General features: G+C 42.6%; 1 protein-coding gene across 1 annotated transcript in view; it reads left to right on the top strand.

The window, feature by feature from the left end:
• Window positions 1-17599, top strand: part of CHRNB3 (cholinergic receptor nicotinic beta 3 subunit) — a 28411-nt gene extending 10812 nt beyond the window's left edge. Inside the window, exons 4-6 of the mRNA XM_087856322.1 lie at window positions 14395-14504; window positions 14729-15611; window positions 17465-17599. Of these exons, the coding sequence (XP_087712448.1) occupies window positions 14395-14504; window positions 14729-15611; window positions 17465-17599 (1128 nt within the window). The remainder of the gene's footprint in view (window positions 1-14394; window positions 14505-14728; window positions 15612-17464) is intronic.
• Window positions 17600-20577: the final 2978 nt, after the last annotated feature.

Below are 20577 nucleotides of genomic sequence, written 5' to 3'. Positions count from 1 at the left end.
ATTGAAATAAGTTAATACCTATCCAGGTTCCCGAGACATCGTTCGGCTCTGCTAAGGGTTTATAGGAACAGTGGACCGAGATTGTAGGGAGCTTCCCTGGGCTTCCTTCGTGTCATATTTCTCCCACCCAAAAACTTAGCTCAGAGTCACAGAATTATTATCATTTTTACTACTCTCTAATCCTTCAATTCTTTGACTGGTAGGTATGGTAGCAAGTTACGAAATGGATCTGTGTATTATTTTACTTGCACATAAAGATGTCCAGGAGAAAATAATAAGCTGGTAATGTAGATAGAAAAATACAATTCAAATAAACATATTTTTCTGTATACCCATCTCCTTCCTCAGTGATGTATCCCACTTCTGCAGCTGAGAGGTTGTGGAATTCAGAAGTATTTTGAGGTAATAAAAATCAGTACGAGGTGCTGTATTTGAGCTTGCAGGGGAGAGAATAAAAGCTTTTAAAGTGCAAATGGGTTTAGGAAGCTAACACACACACACACACACACACACACACCCTCTGCAACTGCTCCTTGAGATTAGCTTTTATTACTCTCTCACAAAACAGTGGTCCAGGGACTCTTGGCCTTTCGTATTGGCGCTTTTCACTTTGCTTGAGATTTTGAAAACATGACGTCATTTCGGTAGACGTGGGTGACAAGCCGCAGCTCCTCAGAACTTAACTACAACTGTGGAAATGACCTCCAGCTAAGCTGTGCCACTGGAATCACAGTGGCCTGGTGAGGGCCTCCAGGTCAAGACAGAGGCAAAACCTAAACATCTCCAGGCCCCAAAACAGAGCAAGAGAAGCCCATAGGAGTGGGGCAAGCCAATGCTTGGAAAAACCCACCTCGACGACTTAGGTTCCCATTTTTTAGAAGTAATGAGAATAATAGATTTTTTTTTCATTAAAGTCTGGTTGGCACCCAATGTTGCATTAGTTTTCAGGTGTGCAACGGAGCTCTAACAAGTCTGTCCTGCATGCTGTGCTCACCACAAGTGTCACTCCCATCTGTCGCCTACATGCCATTACAATACCAATAACTACGTTCCCTGTGCTGTACCTTTCATCCCTGTGGCTCCTTCATTCCAGACTGAGAGTCTATCTCCTACCCCCCCCCCCATTTTGACCATCCCTCTCTGACCTCCTCTCAGGCAACCACCAGTTTGTTCTCTGTATGTGGATCTGTTCTGCCTCTTTGTTTGTTCATTTGTTTTGTTTTTTAAATTCCATATATACGTGAAATCATATGGTATTTGTCTTTGTCTGATTTGTCTCACTTAGCGTGATACCCTCTAGGTCCATCCATGTTGTCACAAATGCCAAGATCTCATTCTTTTTTATGGCTGAGTAATATTCTATTGTGTATATATATATATATATATATATATATATATATATATATATATATATATATACCACATCTTTTTTACCCATTCATTTATCAATGGACATTTGAGCTGGTTCCGTATCTTGGCCATTGTAAATAATGCTGCAATAAGCATAGGGGTACCTGTATCTTTTTAAATTAGTGTTTTCATTTTCTTTAGGTAAATACCCAGCAGTGGAATTACTGGATCATAGGGTAGTTCTATTTTTAATTTTTCGAGGAATCTCCATACTGTTTTCCGCAGTGGCTGCACCAGTTTGCATGCCCACCCACAGTGCACAAGGGTTCCCTTTTCTCCACATCCTCACCAGCACTTGTTATTTCTTGTCTTTTTTATATTAGCCAGAGAATAATAGACTTTCACTGCATCAAATTTGCAAAAGGTTGTCATCTCTCTTCTCTCATGTACATTTCTCAACACTCTGAATTCACACAGCAGGTATCACACTGCCCCTGTTTACAGAGACGAGGCGTCCAGGAGTTCATCTGGCTGGACTCTGGGTTTCCCCGTTTAGGGCCTTCTCTCCATACCCAGTCTCTGCACTAACCATCAAGCCCTGCTTCTAAATCAGTGGAAAAGCCAAAGTAGGAGAAACCTCTGTACACTTCATGGAACCACAGAGAACATTATCAAAGCTATTCTGCACACACAGATTGGATGGGGAGTGCAAATGTCATGATAAGTATTAGTCAGTACATGCTATGTTATGGGACAAACAGTGAGGCGTGTGTGCTGCTGAAGCGAGCACAGGACACAAAGAGTGTGGGAGCAAAAAAAGAAAGATGAATTGGTGGCATGGTGGCAGTCAGGGAGGGCTGCATGGAATAGAAGGCATTTGAGTTCCATCATATGATGTATATGTACCTTTTTATTTCTTTGTAAGATTTTATTTTTAAGTAATCTTTACACCCAACATGGGGCTCGAACCCACCACCATGAGATCAAGAGTCCCATGTTCCACTGACTGAGCCAGCCAGGCGCCCTTAGCTTTTTAAAACTAAAAAGGTAAAAGAAAGATGAAGGATAAAAGAAAAGAGATGATAAAGGTTCAAAGAAAAGAGCTACTAAAAACAAGAAAAAATTGACGTGAAAAACCATGGGTGTTTTATACAGATCTCGGTTTTAGAGTAGCTAACAATAATACCTACGAGTTAATGACCACGGACTTAAGTGCTGGGTTGCTCTGCTTGGGTGTGTCATAGGAATGAACTCAGTTCATTCTCACAGCCACCTTGTGAGGTAGGTTCTGTTAGGACCCCACTTTGCAGATGAGAAAACTGAACATTGGAGAATCGGAGTCACTTGTCCAAGGTTAGGCACTGTTAAGTGAAGTTGGGCTCCCATGAAGAAATCCTTCCCTTGCCTCGGACAAGGGAGCGGATGGAAGATGTTCAGTGCCCCGCTCAGTGCCGTCCCTGCGGAGACTACTTCCTTCCTAGTCCTTGTCTTCTAAGGTTTTGGTCCCTCAGGCTCTGGGATATCTGATGGTCTAGAAAGGCATTTCGGAGAGAATGAAGTAAGGATTCACTCCATCTTCCATTCATTCCACAGAGTTTATTGAGAGCCTTCTGAGTGTCAGCCCCTCTGCTAAGGTTTGTGAAGAGTAAATTGCCCTGCCTTCAAGGAGAGGACATAGTGTTTCTTGTGTAAAAAAACAACGACTATAATATGATAACCACCATAAGGCAAATCTGCATAAGTACTGTGTCACTACAAAAATGACAATGAGGCAGGGAGAAAATCGGGGAAGCTTCCAAGGAAGGAGATATTTAAGTTAGGTCTCACAGGATCAATAGACGTTCCACAAGCCAAAAAGGATAGAGAAGTTGTGAACTGTATATTCTTTCCAATCACCTAACTCCCCAAAGCTCCCACACCAGAGCAAACCTATGGGAACTCCCCAGCCGCCCTGTATGCCTCTGTCAAAATAAAGACAGGAACGATAAACCTGTTCTTTTCCCATTTGCTGCCCAGACACTGAAAAATGTTCCTGATTCACATCACAGAGAGAATAAAACCCTTCGTACTTGGAACAAAAACATGTTCTACGTGGTTTCTGCGACTGAGATGCTTGGTTTTTTAATGCAATTCTTCCGTCTGACCCTCTATTTCCATAGTTCTCCTCTGCTTTATTTAGATGTTCTTCCTTCGTCCTCTTAACCAAAGACCTTTATCGAGCATAAATTTAGTGACATCCTCCGAAAGTCCTCTATGTACAGCTATTTTTATTTTATTGATTTTATTTTGGAAACTCGTTTGTCTTCTTCCTTCCTACTTCTAGAGGGTAATCAAAACCCTATAAATCATAAATAGATTATTAACACGGACTCACTAAAACTACATGAGAAAGTACTTAATGCCTCGCCACCGAGATTCTGCTCCGTCACATTCAAGGTTAGGAAAACTGTACTGCGAGCAGCTTAAAGGCGAATGGGAAATGAAACCACGCTTTCTTTCATGATAAAGCATTGGACCCTTGGCCTAGACACGATCATGTGAGTAATCACTAAGACAGCAGATGTCAAAATTACTCACTCAACAAGCATTTCCTGGGCACTACGGGCACAAGCACCGAGCACTGCGTAAGATGCTGGGCTGGGCACCATCCGGTGTAGACACCAATAAGACAGCAAGATTCTGAGTGATCCGGCTTCACTGTAGCTGAGAGCACTTTGCTGTCCTATCCCCTTCATTTTCCCGAGGAAGATAAAACTGCCTGAACGTCTGCCAAGGCCAACATCTCAAAGCAGCCTTGTTTCTCCAACAGCTGATTCCCGTTTTAGATCAACAAAAAGTTCAGCAAACATATGCAGGCCTCATAGGCTAGATCCCTGGTGCTGGTCTCGGAGGAGAAATCAGAAACAAACCTGCCATGGAAGCCTCGGCCTTGCTGTAAAGGTCTGGGGGATCTTCCCAAAGTCTAAGTACCTCCCACAACCTGCAATGGCACCTACAAGTCTGTGAATGTATCTCCGGCCTTAGTTTCCTTTCTTCTCCTAGCCTCACTCGGACCTCAGCACAGGAGGCCAGTTTGGTGGACGCTGAGTGAGAATTGAGCAGGAATTAGGAGTTAGGAATCAGAAATCCTGCTGTGTAAACTTGGGCAAGTCATTTGGCTCTCTGACCCTTAGTCTCTTCATCTATAAAACAGAGGCGATGCCTAGCTCACAGTGCTGTTAAGAGGTGCAATGCGATCGTGTGTGAATGCGACTGCTGCGTTGTCTGGCGCGTAGTGGGGACTCAACAAATGTCATTTCCTGCTGCCACCTTTGGAGGCTTTTTCACCCTTAATGACAAATCCCATTTCTTGGCCCTGACAACTCATGGTTATAATGGGAATATGAGACATGGAATATGTCACGTTGTTGCCTTTAAGATAAAAATGAATCAACATTAACTTGTTTTCAGAATTTCACACTTGAGGGCGCCTGGGTGGCTCAGTCGGTTAAGCATCTGCCTTCAGCTCAGGTCATGATCCCAGGGTCCCGGGATCACATCCCGCATCAGGCTCCTCATGCAGCAGGGAGCCTGCTTCTTCCTCTGCCTGCCTCTCCCCCTGCTTGTGCTCTCTCACGCTCGCTCTCTCTCAAATAAATAAGATCTTTAGGGGAAAAAAAGAATTTCACACTTGATTTTAAGAACATCGAAGATCCCAGGGATGCCCCAGAGGCTATAAATCGAGGCATTACTTGTTCCTTACTATCTTTCGGTCTTAGTATTAAACTAAGAATAACTAGAAGAATTTTTTTGTAGTAAAAAAGTCTTTGATTTAGGTTTAAATGAAATTTGGTTCTGGATAATAGCTAGACATTTATGAGTGATATTTCAGATAATGTCTGTAAGAAAGGACAATTTTAAGGGAATATGTATGATATGGATAGGAATTGCACTTTTCAGAATTAAAAAACCTATTTTTCCATTCTTTTTCTTAGTCATAGATTAACTTTGCTCTTTGGCCCTGACATATCCTGTGCTCTCCCGTTTACTGCAATGACACAGCTCTCCACCCAGGCACTGCTTCAGGGTAGAGCTGGTGTTTGTAAAGGGCTTTGTGAAGCTTGGCCGGAGCAGGCTATAGGAACACAGGATGTTATTTCTAATCTCTTACTTGAAGAGGGGAGAGACAGGAGATTAGTCTCCAGATGTCCCCAGGGTTTCAGGGAGAACAGGAAGTGACTAGAAAGTCTCAGAGCTCCTTAGCAAGATAGAGGAAAGGGCTCTGAACCCTCACCCTGACACTCTGACGTAGCACGTGCTCTCGTCCTGGGGCATGGGGCTCTGTCCGCATCGTGAGGGAGCATATGTTGGTTGAAATTCAGGAAACCCCTCTGGATGGATGTGTCAGGGAAAACATCTCTGATTCCCCAGGTCTGGTTATAGAAGGATACCTCACAAAGGAGTACAACCAGTAAAGGACCATATGGGTAGGAAACTCAGGGCTTCTGACTCCAATTTAGTGCTTTTGTTCTTCTGGGTACTCCAAAGTAAGCAGCATTGACCAAAAGTCACACCTAACTCCTTTCTATTTACTGGTTAGGAATGAAACTCAGGGGAGGCCTGGGTGGCTCAATTGGTTAAGCATCTGCCTCTGCTCGTTGGGCAACTAGTATTTGATAAAGCAGGAAAAAACATCCGGTGGGAAAAAGACAGTCTCTTCAATAAATGGTGCTGGGAAAATTGGACAGCTACATGCAAAAGAATGAAACTTGACCACTATCTCACACCATACACAAAAATAAACTCCAAATGGATGAAAGACCTCAATGTGAGACAGGAATCTATCAAAATTCTAGAGGAGAACATAGGCAACAACCTCTACGACATCGGCCAAAGCAACCTTTTTCATGACACATCCCCAAAGGCAAGAGAAACAAAAGATAAAATGAATTTATGGGACTTCATCAAGATTAAAAGTTTCTGCACAGCCAAGGAAACAGTCAGAAAAACTAAGAGGCAGCCCACGGAATGGGAGAATATATTTGCAAATGACACTACAGATAAAGGACTGGTATCCAAGATCTACAAAGAACTTCTCAAACTCAATACACGAGAAACAAATAAACAAATCAAAAAATGGGCAGAAGATATGAACAGACACTTTTCCAATGAAGACATACAAATGGCTAACAGACACATGAAAAAATGTTCAAAATCATTAGCCATCAAGGAAATTCAAATCAAAACCACACTGAGATACCACCTTACGCCAGTTAGAATGGCAAAAATAGACAAGGCAAGAAACAACAATTGTTGGAGAGGATGTGGAGAAAGGGGATCCCTCCTACATTGTTGGTGGGAATGCAAGTTGGTACAGCCACTCTGGAAAACAGTGTGGAGGTCCCTTAAAAAGTTAAAAATTGAGCTACCCTATGATCCAGCCATTGCACTACTGGGTATTTACCCCAAAGATACAGACGTAGTGAAGAGAAGGGCCATATGCACCCCAATGTTCATAGCAGCAATGTCCACAATAACTAAATCGTGGAAGGAGCCGAGATGCCCTTCAACAGATGACTGGATTAAGAAGTTGTGGTCCATATATACAATGGAATATTACTCAGCTATCAGAAAGAACGAGTTCTCAACATTTGCTACAACATGGACAGCACTGGAGGAGATAATGCTAAGTGAAATAAGTCAAGCAGAGAAAGACAACTATCATATGATTTCTCTCATCTATGGAACATAAGAACTAGGATGATCAGTAGGGGAAGAAAGGGATAAAGAAAGGGGGGTGTAATCAGAAAGGGGAATGAAACATGAGAGACTATGGACTATGAGAAACAAACTGAGGACTTCAGAGGGGAGGGGGGTGGGGGAATGGGATAGACCGGTGATGGGTAGTAAGGAGGGCACGTATTGCATGGTGCACTGGGTGTTATACACAACTAATGAATCATCGAGCCTTACATCGGAAACCGGGGATGTACTGTATGGTGACTAACATAATATAACAAAAAATCATTAAAAAAAAAAAAAAAAAGCATCTGCCTCTGGCTCAGGTCATGATCCCAGGAACTCCTGGGACCGAGTCCCGCATCAGGCTCCCTGCTCAGGGAGCCTGCTTCTCCCTCTGCCTGCCACTCCCCCTGCTTGTGCGCTCTCTCTCTGACAAATAAATAAATAAAACAAAACAAAAAAAAAGGAATGAAACCTAAATCACTTTAGATTTCTTTACGTCCTCCTTGAGGATTCAATGCACCCCTCCTTCATCGTTCACTCACTTCTGCCCCAGCACCTTCCCAAGCCCCCCTCCTTTCCCCTACCACATACCGCCACTCACTGCTCCTCCCTACCCTTCAGGTCTCAGCTTTTGAGGTTGTCTCCTCAGAACTACCTTCCCTGTCCACCCTGCTGTTCCCTACCATTACACCCAAACTGCATCCCCTTCAGAGCAGTGACCACAAGGCGTGCCCATTTGTTTCTTATTGTGTGAGACAGCCCCAGGCCAGGACTACAGGGCAGCAGCGACGTGTTCCGTGTGAGCATAAGCCTTTCGTACTTGTGGAATGTCTCCATTCCCCCCAAACTGTAAGCCCAATAAACCACCACCACTCTGTTCTCTAGGGCCGCGGCTGTTCATCCTGTGGTTGGAGGTCTGGAGGTCTTCCTGACCGAAAAGCCCCACACCCTAGGGTTTGCCCTGGTTCCCTTAGAACCAGGCAAAACCAGCTATGTGTTTGCTGGCATTTGCAAGAAGGCAGAAGCCCTAGCATGGCTGCCATCCACCTTCCCTGCAGCGTGGAACCAGGCGCGGGAAAGGCCGGCTGTGCCTCCAGCACAGAGGAAACTGGACCCAAGAAGCAGGCAGTGTTGTTGCAGCAATCTTTACGTTCCAAACGGAGGAAGTGTGCGACTGGACTCCGTGGCTGAGCTCACCAACGTTGTCCACTCAAGACAGAGCCAGCGCCAATCCGCCAGTCCGCCGGAGTCTGTCCCTGCGGCTCACTGCCTGCCGGCCGGCGGCCCACCACCTACTCAAGATCTACTCACATTCTCCCAGGATCGGCTGAGAAGTTTTTAGTTGCGCACGACAGACAACCCAACCCAGACTGGCTTCAGCAAAAACAGAACATACTGTCTTTCACAGCCTGGAAAGTCCAGGGACAAGGCCAGGGTTACACGCAGCTTGATCGGGGGGCTCAAGCAATACTCCCAGGGATGGTGTTCCCTCTGTGTGTCTCTGGGCTCCTCGTCCTCCAGGTGACCCCATTCTCATCTCAGCCCTCCTCTAGTGGCAGCAAAGTGGCTGTATCAGCTTCAGCCTCAAAGTGCTTCCTGTGTTCACGTTCAGCAGGAGAGAGAATGGCCAGCCTCTTTTCCAGTGGTTCCAGAAGATTCATGCTATCTCACTGTTTCCCATGTGGTTACCTGCCGTCCTGGAAGATCACAGTGGGCAGGTGTGAGGCGCAGCCCCATTTCTGGGGCAGGAGGAAGAGTCAGATCCACCCATAGCTGGTAGGTGACTATGCAGTAAAGTGGTTCCCCAAGAGGAAACTGGGGTGCTCTTACCAGGAGAAAGGCAGGTGAACTTGAGGCAGCAGGCAGTATGTCTCCACTTTATTTCTGAATTCATTTTCTCCTCTTTCTATAAAGAACTCCTGACATGCCATTTCCTTCTCAAACAAAACCTTGCCTGAGTGGAAGTCAGCCAAAGGCTCCTGTTATTAACAGTTCATCTTCATCCGTAATTTCTCTCCCCTTGTTTGTCCATGAACTTGGACACAATGTAACATACTTATTTGGATAATTCCTCCACTTTGGTACAGATATTTTACCATTAAGGCCAAATAGATTTCCTGTTGTTATTGTCTTCATTTTCTTTTTTTAACAGAGGAAAAGATAGAATAAGCTACTGTTTTAGCCCGAGTACAGAGTCAATAACCTTATAAGAATCAGCAGCCCGGAAACATCCTTGAGAGCAGAGCCACAGAAAGCTTGGTCAAACAACTGACGTTATGAAGAATTTTAAGCCACAAGTTTTTCCACTGTAAGGTAGCATGAAGAGGGAAAAGAGTGCAAGGTGTGGCTTTGGTGTACCATGGCACACCTCCAGGGGGTGCCCTTCACGTCCTAGTCGATGTGGAAGGCCCCTCCTGGAGTTGTGATGCCCGGCATACCCAGTCACATGCAGCAGACTTGAATCCTGTTTTCTCTACTGACCAGCTGTGTGGCCTGGGACAAGGCACTTGAATTCTCTGAGCCACGGGTGCCTCATCTAATACAGCACCAATGAGAGGTCATTTGTAGGTTATTGAAGAAATCAGCATTAATAAATACAAAGCACTTAGGCCAATGCCTTGCACATCACCAGCACTCGGTAACTTTTATACTTTACTATTTTTATTTTATTATCAGCATAGCCACAAAATAGTGTTTTTAATGTATGCTGCAGTTGTATTAAATCATCATATAAACATTCCCAAAGAAAAAGGGGAATATATGGGTTGCTTTCCTCTCGTAATTAGCCCAGACTTGTATTAGAGATTTGGTGAATTATGGGAATGTACTTTTTACATCTACAAACATATTATTTTAAAATGCTTCAGTAGCAAAACCACAAGGGTACATGCCATCTATTTCACTGCTTTCATTTTTCTCAAGGAAACCTCACTGTGTTTTTATTTGAATTCAAACATCAGGAAAACCGTTAGAGCAACACGCTCCTGGCCAGTGCATCCTTATTCTCTGTAAGGCAGAGGTCACCTATTTTACCTTATATAAGAAGAAAAACTATTATATAAAACTGTAATACATCAGAACTATGTGGGGTGGATCCCTAGAATGCAAGGCTGGTTCAACGTTTGAAAATCAGTCAATATAGGGCTCCTGGCTGGCTCAGTCGGTACAGCATGTGACTCTGGATCTTGGCATCTTGAGTTTGAGCCCCATGTTGGGTTAAAAAAAGAAGAAAAGAAAATCAATGTAATTCATCTTATTAAGAGATTAAAGAATAATCACGTAATCGTCTCTATAGAAGCTGAAAAGCTTTTTATACAACTCAGGATCCATTCGTGATGAAGAAAAAAAACCTTGGGGAGCCTGGGTGGCTCAGTTGTTGAGCGTCCAACTCTTGATTTCAGTTCAGGTCGTGATCTCAAGGTGTTGGGATCCAGCCCAGTGTGGGGCTCCACACTGGGTGGGGAATCTGCTTGGGATTCTCTCCTCTCTCTCCCTCTGCCCCCTCCCCACTCATACTCTTTCTCTTTCGTTCTCTCTCTCAGATAAATAAATAAATCTTTAAAAAACCAATCTCAGCAAACTAGAAATAGGAAGAAGCTTCCCTTTTTTTTTTCTTTTTAAAATTTTATTTATTTGGCAGAAAGAGAGAGAGCACAAGCAGGGGAAGTGGCAGGCAGAGGGAAAGGGAGAAGCAGGCTCCCTGCTGAGCAAGGAGCCCAGGACCCTGGGGTTATGACCTGAGCTGAAGGCCGACGCTTAACCAGCTGAGCCACCCAAGCGCCCCAGGAAGAATCTTCCTTAATCAAATAAAAAGCAGTTATGAAAATCAACAGCTAACATAATACTTAATGGTGAATAACTAAATGTTTCTACCCAAGACCAGGAATAATGCGAGGATATCTTCTCTTCCACTCCTATTTAATGTCATACTAAAGGTCCTAGCCAGTGACTTAAAGCAAGCAAGAAAAAAAAACCAATAAAAGGCATTCAGATTGGAAAAAAAGAAATAGAACTTTCTATTTGTAAATGATGTAATTGTTTATGTAGAAAATCTACCAAAAAAGCTCCTAAAATTAAATGTGCTTATACAAGGTCACAGGATCTACACAAGGTCAATATAAAAAAATCAATTATTTATATTCTAGCAATGAACAATTTGATTTTTTCCTTTAATTTCAAAGTACCATTTACAATAACATCAAAAAAAACAGGAAATACTTAGGTATAAATCTAACTAAATATGTGCAGGGTCTATAAGCTGAAATTACGAAACACTGATTAAAAAATATCAAAGACCTAAATACATGGAGCAAGAAATGATTTTCCTGGGTCAGAAATCTCAATATTATGATGTCAGTTCTCCCCAGACCAATCTATAGATTTGAGGCAATCACAATTAAAATTTCAGAAGGATTTTTCTTATGGATAACAACAAACTGACTTAAAAATGTATACAGAAAAGCAAAGGAATTAGAATAGCTGAAACGACTTGGAAAAGGAGAAGACAGTTGGAGGACTCACATTACGGGATTTCAAAACTTACTAGAAAGTGATGAGGGTTAAGAGAGTGTGGTACTGGGGAAAGGAGGGACACAGATTAATGAAACAGAACAAAGAGCCCATAAATGGACCCACACAGTTTATGGTTCGTTGATTTTTGACAAATGTGTATAGGTAATTCAATGGAGAATGTTTAGTCTTTTCAACAAAAGGTACAGGAACGATAGGACATCCATATGCGAAGAAACTGAAAAACCTCAACCCATATTCACACCATAATTAAGAAATTAACTCAAAATGGATTTTAGATCTAAATGTAGAACCCAAAACTATAAAATCTCTAGAAGAAAACATGGGAGAAAATCTTTGTGACCTTGAGTTAGGCAAATATTTCTTAGATATGACTTAGTTCCTAAAAGATAAAATTGGTAAAATAAACTTCATCCGAGTGTAGAACTTCTGTCTTGTGAAAGACACCATTTAGAGAATAAAGAAACCACAGACTGTGGGAAACTATTTGCAAATCAAATATTTGACGAAGGGCCTTTATCCAGAATATATAAGGAAGTCTAAAAACTCAGTAATAAAACAAACCGCTTGATTAGAAAATACGCCAAAGTTTGAACAGCCACTTCACCAAACAAGATGTATGGGTGGCCAAAAAGCATATGAAGAGATGCTCAACATCATTAGTCATTAGGAAAAGGCATGTTAGAAACCGTAATGAGGTACCATTCCAGAACTCTTATCATCGAAATTTTAAAAATGAGACGATAGCAAGTACTGGAGAAGAGGCTAAAGAACTAGGACTCTCACACATTGCTAGCGGGAATGCAAAATGAGACGGCCACCCTGGGACACGGTTTGGCAGTTTCATATAAAGTTGAACATACACTTACAATATGGCCCAGCCATCCCACTCCTGGGTATTTACCCAAGAGAAGAAAAGAACGCTTTTCACTCAAAAAGCTGCACAAAAGGTTTATAGTGGCTTTATCTGTAATCATTAAAAACTGGAAGAATCCAAATATCCTACCCAGAGAATGGATAAATAAATTGTGGTATATTCATAGATGAGAATACTACACACGAATAAAAATGAACAAATCACTAATATAGAAGAATCTAAAATGCATTATGATAAATAAAAGAAATCAGGATCGAAAGGCTCTCTAACCTATGATCGATTCTATTTATATGACCAAAGGCAACATTACAGGATCAGAAAGTAGATCCTGGTTGCCAGGGGGTGGGGGATGGGAGGAGTTGATTACAAAGGAGCAGCACAAGGAAAACATTTTAGGCAACAGAGTTGCCCTTGTATCTTGATGGTGTTAGTGATCATACAACTGTTTGCATATAGAGCCATACACAAAGAGTGAATTTTATTGTATGTCAATTTTAAGAAAGTAAAAGAAGTGAAAGCGAAACAAACAAAAAGTTCTATTCTGAGTTCCATTCAACATTTCTGGGATTCAGACCTGCTACGGGTAGTACAAGTCTCCTTAGGAGGAGACAAATTATTCATAGGAAGGAAAATGTATTTGCTTTTCAAAGTGGGCAGAGGAGGGAGGGAAAAAAGAGAAGCCTGTGAGTACCAAGTAAACATGGTAAATACTTTATTAGTTGGGCTCTTACACTGTCAATGTTCAAATGCATGGTTTTCCATAAATAGGCATGCAATCTTTTATCCTTTAGACTGCAGCTTTCTAATGACCCATATCCTTTTCAATTTGTTTTTCAAGGATCAAGCCTCACAAATATTGTCTAGGATAGACAACTCTCATCTGGGGTGTACGATCTCATACTTTTTCAGGCATCATGCATATTTCAGTACTTTACCATCTAGTGCCGTTACCCATCTGCTGACTCCTGATTTTTTAATGACAGGAAGGGTCATATTAGGCACACCCTTCAAACTTTCTGGAATGTCATTTAATATTATCCTACAGCATTACTCAGCTGTCCTCATGAGGGACAGTGGGATAGAAGAATTTAATTTTCAGGTCAGATTTCATAAGATTCTGGACCCAAATCTTTTTAAGAAAGTCCACATCTGCTGTAATTAGATCATCCATACATCATCCTCTTGACCTTCATAATCCAATCAATTAGTGGTCAGGTTTGTTAATCTGGGTCCATTAGCCCTTGTAAAACATGCTAAATGATTTCATTCTATTATGAGGAAAAATATGTAAGTATCTGGAGGCTAACAATATTAGGAACATAATTTAAAACTGTAATTGGGTGGTCACAAGATAAATTCAGATTAGAACTTAAAAGGAAATTCCTGGAAAATATTTTTTCATTGGATTAAAATTGTAATGTCATCAAGACTAGTCAGTGGATACTGGATGTTTTAGATTACCATAGTGGGTGGATGTTTGTTCAAGACACTTGAGTGATATTCAAAATTGTTTGTACCCATTATCATGAGATTAAAATATTACTGGACCAATTCTCCTAGAATATACTGAGTTAGATCCATCTTTTGCTTCTTAAGAGAAAATAGGCTGAAAAAAAAAAGAAAATAGACTGAAAAAATGGATCACAAATCAGTGGCGTCTGCTGCTGAGACTCTTCCCTGGGTGGTAGATATATGACGATTTTGGAAATCCCAGGTAGGACGGCTCTGTGGGCCTGGGAAGATCAGCCGCCAGGCTGGCTCAGCCTGTATCTTGAGAAGCCTAGCGAGCACAGGTACAGGGGCATAAGTTCTAAAACGGATACTGGATTGGTAAATTAACATAAACTTGAAGATTCCAAAGTCAAACACACTGAATTTTCAGAATAAAATTACAGTATGCTCATTTGATGCAGGAATGGACAGACCACCAATTACGCTGGAATCCTGATGAATACGGTGGAATTCGTTCAATTAAAGTTCCATCAGAGTCTCTCTGGCTTCCTGACATAGTTCTCTTTGAAAAGTAAGTATCCCGGAAGAAAAATACACTGGTCAGATTAGGACTAGAGATGGAGAAGCCTGACTTTGACAAAATAATTAAGAGAAATGTACGACTTTGAGGATAAAGGAGAACCGTTCCTTTCTGAAGTATTGTTTGACTCTGCAGTAGGAAAATAATAAATGCAACTAGTAGAGGGAGGGGAGGGCAAAGACCGGACTCATCAGTGTTCGACTCTCTTACCACAGTGCCGACGGCCGTTTCGAAGGCTCCCTCATGACCAAAGTCATCGTGAGATGGAACGGCACCGTCGTTTGGACGCCTCCCGCCAGTTACAAAAGCTCGTGCACCATGGACGTCACATTTTTCCCATTCGACCGGCAGAACTGCTCCATGAAGTTCGGCTCGTGGACTTACGATGGAACCATGGTTGACCTCGTTCTGATCAATGAGAACGTTGACCGGAAGGACTTCTTCGATAACGGAGAATGGGAGATCCTCAACGCAAAAGGGCTGAAGGGCAGCAGGAGAGACGGCGTCTACACCTATCCGTTCATCACCTACTCGTTCGTGCTGCGCCGCCTGCCCCTGTTCTACACGCTCTTCCTGATCGTGCCCTGCTTGGGGCTGTCCTTCCTGACCGTGCTCGTCTTCTACCTCCCCTCCGACGAGGGCGAAAAGCTGTCCCTGTCGACGTCGGTGCTGGTTTCCCTGACGGTGTTCCTCTTGGTCATTGAGGAAATAATCCCCTCTTCCTCCAAAGTCATTCCTCTCATTGGGGAGTACCTGCTGTTCATCATGGTGTTCGTGACCCTGTCGATTATCGTGACTGTTTTCGTGATTAACGTTCACCACAGATCCTCTTCCACTTACCACCCCATGGCCCCCTGGGTGAAGACACTGTTTTTGCAAAAGCTTCCTGCATTGCTTTGTATGAAGGACCACGTGGATCGCTACTCTTTCCCAGATAAAGATGAGAGTCAACCAGTGGTGAAAGGGAAAGCTCTAGAAAAAAGGAAACAAAGACGGGTGAGCGAGGGAGAAGCAGTTCTTGTTGCTTTCTTGGAAAAGGCCGCTGAGTCCATCCGATACATTTCAAGGCATGTGAAGAAGCAGCATTTCATCAACCAGGTGAGTACATTGGTGTTCGTCCCAACGTTCTCATATCTCTTTACAACAAGATGCTGTCGTTGTTTAAATGTGACGCTATTAGCTCTCTGCTTTCCATGTGTAAAATGTTAAGCAAGCCCTGACATGACTAAGAATTTTACTATGGATTTTTAGGAAGCAGTTCACAGAAACAGAAGGAGCAAAAGTGAAGTCGATTAAGGACCATTCCTTACAATTAGACATGATTCTATTTAAAATAATTTAATTCTACATTTTAAGTTGGTTATCCTGGTCTCCGGTTATGTATCTCTCATTTTTAGTGCGATGATGGTTATTTCTATCTGTAGTATTTGGAAATAAAAAAAACAGAATTAGATTTGGGGATTAATATAAAAATATAGTGTTCCAACAGATATTTTGGTGAGGGAAAAGGGCATAGTAATTTAGCTTACAGATTTAAAAAAAAAAAGTGTGGCGAGAGTGTGGGTTTCAGACTCAAGACAGTCGTGGACTTAGATCGTACCTGTGCTTGAAACAAGGTAGAGGCCAATTTATAGCGTTCAAGTACTTTATTCTAAAATCAGTGAAAATTAGTGCCAAGAGATTGATCCCATAAACAAAATTATGAAAGAATTTTTTATTTTTATTTATTTATTTGAATTCAATTAGCCAACATACAGTACATCATTAGTTTCAGATGCAGAGTTCAGTGATTCATCATTTGTGTATAACACCCAGTGCTCATCACATCATGTGCCGAAAAAATTTTTTTAGAGACCTATCCTTCTGTATTTTATCTGGACACTTACCTAGTATATTCTCTCTTACTATTCGTTGTGTTTTTCATCCACTGAAAAACATTTTTAAAGCATTAGGAAAAATGCTGCTATAGAAAAAACATTTCGGCTATTTTTAGGGTTGTTTGTTGTTGTTTCTTTACATCCTTTAAAAATTCTAATTCAAAGATTCAAATAGCCTTTTTAAAAATTATTAAAGTAACACCTTATCAGGTAAGGAATTTGGAAAATACTGAAAGTATCAGTAAGAAAATTAAAATCATTAATAATCCCACTACTTAAGGTTGACACTTTAAAACATTTCAATGTGTCTTCTTTGTGGTTTTCCCCCAAAGTTTTATTCCTAAACCTCTATGTGTGCAGAATGCATTCAGGTTCTCCATCAGTCCCTATGTCCCCTGTAGAACTCCTGTAAGGGTCTGTCTTTATAAAATCCCCATATAATAGAAACGGGACATTTCTTTTCCTTCGAAAGAGAACTGGCCCCTATCCTTCACACCTCTCAACTTCTTCCTGCTCCGACCTTGTTCTGATAGCGTGCTGCCCACTGTCCCTCAACTTCCCTTCCTCCAAAGGGACCCGGTCTCCCCCCTCCCTCGAGGATTGCTGTCCTTTCCTGATCACTTCTCTCCTCGGCAGTTTCCCAGCATTCCAGAGATGAAGCAGCCATACCCACATGCAGAGTGGAGGAAGAGAGGCTTGTCATATTGGGTCATATAAGTTTGTGATTTGTTTCCTATGTAATATCAGGAAGAGCGTAGTGAGAGATACTGGCTTTGTATGTATGTAAAAATCAGGCCTTTCCCGTTTTGATCGAATTGTTCACAAATACAAACCTGATTCTGTTGTTCTGTTGAATATCTTCAACGTTGATGACAGTGTTCGCAGGCTGTTTCCTTTTCGCCCTACTGGTGAGGTCGCGGGAAGAATTTGAGCCGACACTGCGGGGATATGTTCAGGGCGTTTTTAAAACTGAAGTGCTATACATCTGAGTATTTGTCTTTTTCGATCCCTTGAAATGAGTTCAGAACAGTTGCCCTGCATCTTGAATGGAAGGCATCTTTTTCTCTTTTGCAGGTGGTACAAGACTGGAAATTCGTAGCCCAAGTTCTGGACCGAATCTTTCTGTGGCTCTTTCTGGTCGTGTCAGTTACAGGCTCGGTTCTGATTTTTACTCCTGCTTTGAGGATGTGGCTCCGTAGTTCCCACTAGCGATCCAGAGCCATCTAAAATACTACAAAGACAAAATGACACCTTAGAACTGACCTCCAGCTACATGTCCATACAGTATCCAAGTGCATGAGCTGTTCGGAAGGGCCCACGTGGGACTCGGGGAAACTGAGCATTGGCAAATGCGGGTCTGCCTTCAGTAGATTCGTGGTTGCCACTGGAGCGAGTTTGGTTTAAGTAAAGCAGAAGCTCCTCAGGCCCCTGCCTTGGCTTCCCCAGACGTCAGGGAGTCGTAGGTTCCAGGCCTGACTCTCCAGCCCGGACGCAGTAGGAGTGTCGCTGGCTGCTGGACCGATGCCCCCCAGAAGGTGGACTGAGGCCCTGCTGAGGACGCCCCCCCAGGGATTCAAGATGGTCTCCGGGTCAAGCTATTTGTGTGCCCAGACCTGGGCCTCCTGCGTCTATTGGTGTCCTTGGTGGTTTTGCCTGAGTTTGCAAACTGGCTGTATGTCGTGCTGCTACAGCAATGAGTGTGTGTGAACAAATCTCAACCACCATTTGGGGACTTGCCCTGGTGGGACAGATCTGGCACAGCATGCTTGTTTTCATGAAGATTCCAAGATGTGTGCTGCCCAAGTCCCTCCCCACCCCCCACAAACACGGCATTTGTTGAAAATAGTCTCTCTTGACTGTGGTGATCTCTCGGGCAGGTGGTATTCATGGATTATTCATAACATTAGAAAGGTTTTCTGATGCTGAAACTAGAACCCACTGTGAGGTGTGGCTTGCTTAAAGGGCCGTATCAGAATAACTGACAGTAGGAGCAACGTCATCGAGTACTGGGAGTGCAGTCATTAACACCCATTATCTTTTCCTAGAAAATACAGGTACCGAACATTCTTTGTTGAGGGGTTTTTATGTCGCCGCATCCAATCTAATCCGTTTCAACAGTACTCTCGAGGCTTTCCATTCTGTTTCTTCTCTTTTTTCTTTTTCTTCTTCTTCTCTCTCTCTCTTTTTTTTGGGGGGGGGGAACACTTAAGTTCTACTCTCAGCAAATTTAATTATACAATGTAGTCTGATCAACTAGTCACCATGTTGTGTATCAGATCCTCAGATCTTGTTCATTTTATAACTGACAGTTGATACCTTTTACCAGCCTCTCCCGCCAGCCCCTGGCAACCACTTTTCTATTGTTTCTATGAGTTTGACTTTTTTTCTTAAGTGTCCACATATAACTGAAACCATGCGGTATTTGTCTTTCTCTGTTGGATTTTTTCACTTTTTAGCATAATGCCCTCCAGGTTCATCTGTGTTGTTGCAAACCACAAGATTTCTGTCTTTTTAAAGGCAGAATTATGTTCCAGTGTGTGTGTGTGTGTGTGTGTGGTCACATTTTCTCGATCCATTCGCTCATCAACAGACACAGGTTGTTTTCATACCTTGGCTATTGTGGATAATACTGCAGTGAACACTGGAATGCGGGTAGTTCTTTGAGAAAATGATTTCGTTTCCTTTGGACACACCCAGAAGCAGATGGATCACATGGTAGTTCTATTCTCCATTTCCTGAGAAACCTCCATAACTTTTTTTTATAGGGACTGTACCAATTTACATTCCCACCAACAGTGCAAAAGGGCTTCCTTTTCTCCATGTCCTCACCAGCATTTTGGTACCTCTTGTCTTTCTCGTTTTTGCTTTTTTTTAAAGATTTTTTATTTATTCATTCGACAGAGATAGAGACAGCCAGCGAGAGAGGGAACACAAGCAGGGGGAGTGGGAGAGGAAGAAGCAGGCTCCCAACAGAGGAGCCCGATGTGGGGCTCGACCCCAGGACTCTGGGATCACGCCCTGAGCCCAGGCAGACGCTTAACAACTGCGCCCCCCAGGCGCCCCATGTAACAGCCACTCTAACAGCTGTGAGGTGCGATCTGACTGTGGTTTTGATTGGCACTTTCCTGATGTTGAGCGCCTTTTCATGTACCTGTCGACCATCCGTATGTCTTCTTTGGAAGTGTGTCTGTTTAGATCCTTTACCCGTTTTTAAATTGGGTTATTTGGTGTTTTACTGCGGAGCTGTATAAGTTCCTTGTATAGTTTGTAACTAACCTCTTATCAGATACATGGTTTCCAAATCTGTTTTCCCGCGTCATAGGCTGTCTTCTCATTCTGCTGATGGTCTCCTTTGCTGTGAGGTCTAGTTTGATGCAGTCCCACTTGCTTATTTCTGTTTTGTTGCCTTTGCTTTTGGTGTTAAATAAAATCATTGCCAAGATGCCCTCCATTCTGTTTCCATGTGTCTTCCTGCCCCTCAGGGAGCTGTCCGCTCCCCGCCCGCCGACCCCCACCAACTCCCTCTTAAAGATTCATCAGGGAGAGTAAGTTCAGAGGCTTTTTGCCCTCCAAAATTGCTGCTGCCAAATCCTGGATTTTAGCTTGAAGCAATTGTTCTTTTTTCCCAGATTTAAATCTTAACCCCTTCTGGATTATTTTGTTTGGGACATGTTCCCCTTAAACAGTTTACAGCTGAGACGGGGTCTAACCCTACAACATATATTGTTACCATAGATATGGTTAGTCTTATGCCATTTTGTTTTGTGTTTTCTTTGTAATGTTTTCTTGTTCTTTCTTTTTTTGCTTCTTTTCAGTCCTGACTGAATTTGTCTATTGTTCTTTCTTCTCTACTGGTTCGAAAGTTATGCATCCATTTCTATTAATTTATTAATGAATATAGCCAAACTTTATTTATTTATTTATTTTTTTAGAGAGACTGTGGGGGAGGGACAAAGAGAGAGAGAATCTTTTTTTTAAAAGACTGTATTTATTTGAGAGAGAGAGACAGAAAGAACAGGAGCAGAGGGAAGGGGCAGAGGGAGAGAGAGAAGCAGACTACCTGCTCAGCGGGGAGCCTGACATGAGGCTCGATCCCAGGACCCTGAGATCATGACCCGAGCCACAGTCAAATGCTCAACCAACTGAGTCACCCAGGTGCCTCAAAAGGGAGAGAAAGAATCTTAAGC

This window comes from Ursus americanus, chromosome 27, assembly GCF_024610735.1.
Source record: "Ursus americanus isolate L20-20 chromosome 27, mUrsAme1.1.p, whole genome shotgun sequence".
Classification (NCBI taxonomy): Eukaryota; Metazoa; Chordata; class Mammalia; order Carnivora; family Ursidae; genus Ursus; species Ursus americanus.
The sequence above is the reverse complement of the archived record's forward strand: the minus strand, read 5'-3'. Positions and strand labels throughout refer to the sequence as shown.